Here is a 7,361-nt window from a genome sequence, read left to right as displayed (position 1 = left end):
ACATCCATTTGGAAAATAGGCCAATGCCTAAGGGCAGCCAATGCAATCACAGTCCTAACTGTGGTCATTTTTGCTACAGGGGAGAAAGTATCATGAAAGTCAATGCCTTCCTTCTGAGTATACCCCTTAGCTACTAACCTTGCTTTAAACCTTTCTACAGTCCCATCAGCATGATACTTTACCTTGTAAACCCATCTAGAACCAATAGGAACCTTCCCAGATGGCAAATCCACCACCTCCCAAGTATGATTATGTTCTAAAGCCTCAAGTTCAAGCTTCATAGCTTGAATCCACCTAGGATCCTTAACAGCTTGGGAATAAGAAATAGGCTCAGAAATAGAAGAAAATGAGGCAAGAAAAGTCTGAAATGGATAAGAAAGATGAGAATATGAAAGATATGATTGAATAGGATAAAGAGAACAAGAACTAGCAGAAATAGAAGAAGTAGTAGAAGGCAAAGAATGATGAACATAATCTGTGAGCCATATAGGAGGCTTAGTAAGTCTATTTGATTTTCTTAAAGGAACAGGAGATGCATCATTATGTGAAGAAGCAACAGGTGAGGAGGAAGAAAAATTAGGACAGTCAGGATGCTCATCAGGAAGATCTAATGAAGATACATGAGGAGAATCTGGCATAGCAATAGTAGAAGAGTCCTTAGAACCAGGAAGAAACTGTGACTTAGGATGAGCAAAAGGAAACACATTCTCATGAAATGTAACATCTCTACTGGTTATAAACTTTTCCGCAGCAATGTCATATACCCTGTAACCTTTCTGAGCAACAGAATACCCCATAAAGACTCCTGTAATAACCTTGGAAGAAAATTTGTCATAAAAAAAAGGAATAATAGCATAACAAAGACACCCAAAAGTTCTCAAATGAGACAGAATGGGTGGTGTACCATGAAAAACTTCACAAGGTGAAATGTTATTCAGGACAGTACTAGGAAGCCTATTGATAATATAAGTGGCTGTAAGTATACAGTCACCCCAGAACTTGATGGGCATACTAGCCTGAAACCTAATAGCCCTTGCTACTTCTAGGAGATGCCTATGTTTCCTCTCCACAACTCCATTTTGTTGTGGAGTATGAACACAACTACTTTGGTGAATAATCCCTTTGGTCTTTAAGAAATTAGTGGATAAAGTGTTAAAAAACTCAGAACCATTGTCTGATCTCAAAATTTTTACTTTGGTGGAAAACTGGTTCTCAACAAGAAGAATAAAATCTTTAAGCAGCACAAACACATCACTCTTAAGCCTTAGTAAAAAAGTCCAAGTCATTCTCGAAAAATCATCTACAAGAGTAAGAAAATACTTGAACCCATTATAAGTGGGAACCCTGTAAGGTCCCCAAATGTCAGCATGAACAAGATTAAACACAGCTGAAGTTTTAGAAATACTAACAGGAAAAGGCAACCTAGTCTGCCTAGCTAAGGAACAAACAGAACAATGACAATAGCCAACATCATCTAGCAATCTAGTTATTACAGGTATCCTTTTCAAAACAGAAATGGGGGCATGGCCTAGCCTTTGATGCCATAAATGTGACACAGAAACAGATACTGCAGTAGTCATGCATTTGAAAGGAAAGCTTTTAGCAGGTGTTGAAGGACTAAAGATGTATAAGCCACCCTCTTGTCTACCAATCCCCTTCACCTTGCCACTTGAGAGGTCCTGAAAAAGACAAAAATCAGGGTAAAAATGTACTGAACTATTAAGCTCTCTTGTATACCTAGCTACAGACAGTAAATTGGTGTTAAACTTAGGTATACACAGAACATTGTGAAGAGTTTTAGAGGGCAACAAACTACAGGATCTTGTATGTGTAATCTCAGTGCTCTGACCAGTAGGAAGATGAACATAAGTAGGTTTAGATGAAGGAATTGGATTTATCAGTGAACTTAAGGAAGAAGTCATGTGATTTGAGGCTCCAGAATCAATAATCCAACAGTCTGATCTAGTGGAACCCATACCTGCCATATTGGCTACATCTACTGGTGAATCTTCCTTGTCCTCTCCTTTATTCTTCTTTTTTAAATCTTCCATCATTTGCACAAGCTGTAAGTATTGATCATTATTGAGACCTTGGAAAACAGAACCCACACTACCATTCCTTGAAATATGCTCTTCCTGACTCAGCACATTATGTGCTGATGATTGATCATAAGAGGTCTTCCTTCTATTATTGTTAAACTTGAACCCTGGAGGGTATCCAATCAACTTGTAACATGTTTCTCTAGTATGACCCTTTAACTTGCAGTAATCACACTTTAATTCTGTGTTTGGATTCCTTCTAGGTCTCATATTAGAGACATTTGCAACAATCAAGGAGCTGTGAGTCCCTTCTACTGGTGAAATGCCCAAGATTTCATTACTTCTTCTTTGGATTTCTTCTTGAATCATCATAGAATACACTTGATCCAAAGTAGGAGTAGGTGTCATCATAAGAATTTGACTTCTTTGTGGAGCATAAGTCTCATTTAGGCCCATCAAGAATTTCATAAACTTCTGCTGATGCAAATAAGCTGTGAAATTCTTAGATTTTTCACAATCACATGCTGGAAAGGGAATTATAGACTCAAGCTCATCCCACAAATCATTCAACTTGGAGAAGTAAACAGAGATGTTTTGAATCCCTTGATCAATCATACAGATCTCCTTGTGAAGCTGGAAAATCTTGGTTGCATTCACTTTATCAAATCTTTCCTTAAATGCCTTCCAAACCTTGTGAGCACTCTCAGAATATACAATGCCTTTTCTTAATTCTTGAGTCACAGAACTCATGATCCATTACTGTACAATCGCATTACACCTATCCCACTGATGTAACTTGAACTCATCCTCCAGATACGTCTCTCTCTTGCAAGATCCATCAATGAAACCTACTTTATTCTTTACTAGCAGAGACAACAACATCGATCTACTCCATTCTGAGTAATTACCAATTCCTGTCAACAGTTGAGGAACAAGAGAGATACCTGATGTATCTGAATGTTGCATATACAGTGGGTCATTACGATCCAATTGAGGAATTGTTCTTGGACCTGTTACTCCAGTACCAACAGATTCCGAATTGTCTCCCATTGTTGAAAAAAGAACTTTGAATCAGATAATCAGTAAGTAAGAACAAAAATTTCAAGGGAGAACAAAAAAAGAGGGAAATCAGGAAATCAAGAAGAGGAAATCAGGAAGACGATGAAGAAGATGAAGAAGCTCATCAGCTATGGAACGCACTATCACCTAGTGCTCTGATACCATGATAAAATCTGCACTTAGGCCACCATTGATGAGCTTTATAGAAGGAGAAGAAGAAACTAATAGAGAGTAATTGTGTTATGATGATATCATTTTATTTCAATAATGGATCCACTTATATACAATACATTTACAAAGTTAGTTACTAACTAACTTATCCACCTGTCAACTTCTTATTGGAAACTTAATAACAACTTAACTAACTAATCTATACACAATTATCAGCTAACTATTCCTTTATTTCTACACAATTAAACATGAAAAGCTTCAAGGAAGTTTTTATTGAAATTTGAACATGAATCAATTTAAACTCCATATGTTATTCCTAGAATATAATAAATTGATAAGGAAAAATCTTTTTGGCCAGAAAATTTTGCCAGAATGGTAAATAGCATATTTCACATTATTTTATTTTACCTTTTTGAATATTTTTACCCTTTTAACTTTAATATCTTTTAATTAAAAAATAGAAAAAAGATCAGTTTATTTTAAAATGAAAAGGATATTATAGACTTTTGGATAAAGCCAATGATTAGAGGCCTCGGGAGTGCAACACCCTCGACCTATTCTCAAACTTTAAATAGGTAGGACGGTGCGGTTGCTTTGTTGAGCCGCGCTACGGAATCAAGAGCTCCAAGTGAGCCATTTTTGGTAAGCAGAACTGGCGTTGCGGGATGAACTGGAAGCCGGGTTACGGTGCCAAACTGCGTGCTAATTAAAATTCTGGCCAAATTTTCTGGCCGTTTAGCATTACCCGATTGATAAAAGTTTCGAACTTCATCAATCATTTATAAAATTTAACACTTCAATAAATATTCACACTTAAAATGTAAAAGTTTGAACTTTATTAGTGTTGTTTTTGGAGTTTGAGCATAAATATTTGGCCTCCATGTCCACGAGTTGTTCATGAGGAATTTGAAACTCCAACATTGTTCCACTTAGATTATGTAGATTTAAACTTTAGAAATCGTTTATGAAATTTCAAAGTTTAGTATTGAGTGTTGAAGTTTTTTCGTGTTATAACTTGTGGTATTTTTGTCTAAAAAATTAATGATTAGTTATCAATTATATTTAAAAGAATGACTAAAATATTAATAATTATTGTTAAAAAACTCTGATTATCCGAGATAATTCACTACTAAAATATTAGTAATTCTTTTTAGTGAAAAATGTTTAAAGACTAGTCCCACAAATATTTCAATTAAATGGAGTAATATTTTCATACGAAAAAATTAAAAGTTTCTCATTATTGTAGTGAATATGTTGTTTACCATACATTTTTTCTTTTCCAATAAGTTGATTCAATTGAATGAATTAAAAATAACTCATGATAAAAAAAAATCTTTATTTTTAATAATAATTTTTGCGAAGAATTATTTCAACAATAACAGATGAAGAGAGTCGTGCAGAAACAGGAATATTACTTGAAATGGTAAGTCTACATTTTACCTTTTTAAAATACCTTAGTCCCCATGTTTTTTTCATTTTAATCGTCCAACTATAGCATAAGGTCGGAGCTTAGAGGGAATGCATGCAATTGCTTTGATTTTCTTATTTATTTATTTATTTATTTAAACTCTCTCTCTCTTTTTTCTTTTTTCTTTTTGTATTCAACTTGACTTGTAATTATATAGTTATAGGCCAACCAAAGATATTTGGCTGGAAGTTTGAAACTTCGACAACACACACACATATATATTTCATTCTTAAGTACTTTGATTTGATTTGGATCAATTATTAGTTAAAATCAAAATCAATTTAGTCAGTTATTAAATTTCTAAAATCAAATCAAATCAAACGAAAAAAAATAACCGTCGGTTTGGTTATTGTCGGTTTGATTCATTTTTTTTATTTTTATTTAAAAGTAATAAGTTTGTTAAGGACATACGTATTTCGATAGACACAAACACCTAGTATTGTGAATTCAATTAAGCAATACTAGAGTTATTATTACACGAACCAAAAAATTCAATTAAGAGAAAGTGTGGTTATCTGATGTAAGGTTGGGTAGATAAAGACTAAAGTAATGAATTTTGATGGACTTGGACTTAGGGTTTTAATAGTTGAGCTAAAATTTAAGTGTTGAGCTTGAGAAAATAGAAAAATTTAAAACTTAAGTTAATAAAAAATTAATAAAATATTTATAATTTATTTATAAATAATATATAAATAGTTATAAAAAATTTATATATAATTTCTCGATTCGATTTGGTTATTTTTGTGATTTTTTTTAGTAAAACCAAAATCAAAACTAAACTAGATAGTATCGATTTCCAAAATTTAAAATCTAACAAAGCAAAAACAAACCAAATATCAATTTTTTAAATTGATTTGATTCAAATTACAATTTAATTTAATTTTTTAACTATAGCCATGAATAACACTAGATACATGGAGTAATTTTTATAATGACGACATGCACGCGGAGAGTATATATACGCTTTAATTGATTTGTATGCATGATTCTTTCTCTTAATTTGACATTTTGACTAGAAAAAATAAATAAGGAAAACATTTGGAAATATTTTTTTTAAGTATAAATAACTTTTTTTTCCTTCTTCACTTTTTAGGTTGTGCTATTAGAAATTCCTCTCTTGTTTAGTTGAAAATTCTTTAACAACCTATTTACTCTTTGAAACAGTATATAAAAATTCCAATAAACGTCATTCGAATTGACAAATCTCAACTTACTGACTTTGATTTATTCCTTTTGGTGATAATAGCAATTAAAACAAAACAAAAAAAAAGTTACTAATCTAAGAAAATGAAATTACTAACATGAAAATATTTAAACCAAATTAGTATGTTGGGTATTTTTTTTTATGCATTTGATTTGGATTGTATCTCAAAATCGAAAAATGAATAACAGAATCCAAAATTAAATACACACCCCTACACGACTCTCCAATCCAATAATAATAACAACATGTCCACAAGCGAGGTTTAAGGAAAGTACTGGTGTATACGCAACATTATCTTGTGAAGATAGAAATTTTGTATTCGATAGATCTTTGACTTAAGTAAAGCATATCGATCAAAATCAATAATAAAAAGAAATACATTACTGAAGAAATCATTTTTTTAAGTGTACTTAATAACTAATTAATCCGCATTATATTCTGCGGTCTCTTGAGGAATAAGGACTGAAAATCCAACGTGTATTAATAATAATAATAATAATAATAATAATAATAATAATGTTGCCAATTAATATAATCACTTTTAAAGAATGCTACCTGTATTACTTGTGAAACACACACATACTGAAAAAAAACACTTCGTACACGAGTGGACTGACTAGATTTAGCTACATAGAAAAAGTGTGCTGAAATATAGCACAAGATCACCCCCCCCCCCGCCCACCAAATAATGGTTATGACAATGGTTAACGGCGGCTAGTGGTAAATAGAAAAAGTGCGTTGAAAAATAAGCCACGAAATCACCTTTTCTCCCCTCAATAATTGTTATGATAATGGTCATAGGTATACTAATAATCATAAATGACAGCTAATAGTAATCACGGATAGAAAAGTGTATTGAAATATAGCGCAAGATTGCTTTTTTTCCCTCCATAATTGTTATGATAATGGTTATGGGTATACTAATTATAACAAGGTCATAAAACACACACATATTACAAAGAAAAAAAGAACACTTCGAACATGCAGTGGACTGACTATATTTAGCTACATAGAAAAAGTGTGCTGAAATATAGCACAAGATCACCCCCCCCCCCCCTCCAAATAATGGTTATGACAATGGTTAACGGCGGCTAGTGGTAAATAGAAAAAGTGCGTTGAAAAATAAGCCACGAAATCACCTTTTCTCCCCTCAATAATTGTTATGATAATGGTCATAGGTATACTAATAATTGTAAATGACAGCTAATAGTAATCACAAATAGAAAAGTGTATTGAAATATAGCGCAAGATTGCTTTTTTTCCCTCAATAATTATTATGATAATGGTTATGGATATACTAATTATAACAAGGTCATAAAACACACACATATTACAAAGAAAAAAGAACACTTCGAACATGCAGTGGACTGACTATATTTAGCTACATTGAAAAAGTGCCCTAAAATATAGCAAAAGATCC

General features: G+C 32.5%; 1 protein-coding gene across 1 annotated transcript in view; it reads right to left on the bottom strand.

The window, feature by feature from the left end:
• LOC125858057 (heavy metal-associated isoprenylated plant protein 39) overlaps window positions 1-3,909 on the bottom strand; it is a 273,143-nt gene extending 269,234 nt beyond the window's left edge. Inside the window, exon 1 of the mRNA XM_049537732.1 lies at window positions 3,902-3,909. Coding sequence (XP_049393689.1) covers window positions 3,902-3,906 — 5 coding nt within the window. The 5' untranslated portion in view covers window positions 3,907-3,909. The remainder of the gene's footprint in view (window positions 1-3,901) is intronic.
• Window positions 3,910-7,361: the final 3,452 nt, after the last annotated feature.

The sequence above is a fragment of the Solanum stenotomum genome, chromosome 3 (assembly GCF_019186545.1).
Source record: "Solanum stenotomum isolate F172 chromosome 3, ASM1918654v1, whole genome shotgun sequence".
Taxonomy (NCBI): Eukaryota; Viridiplantae; Streptophyta; class Magnoliopsida; order Solanales; family Solanaceae; genus Solanum; species Solanum stenotomum.
The sequence above is the reverse complement of the archived record's forward strand: the minus strand, read 5'-3'. Positions and strand labels throughout refer to the sequence as shown.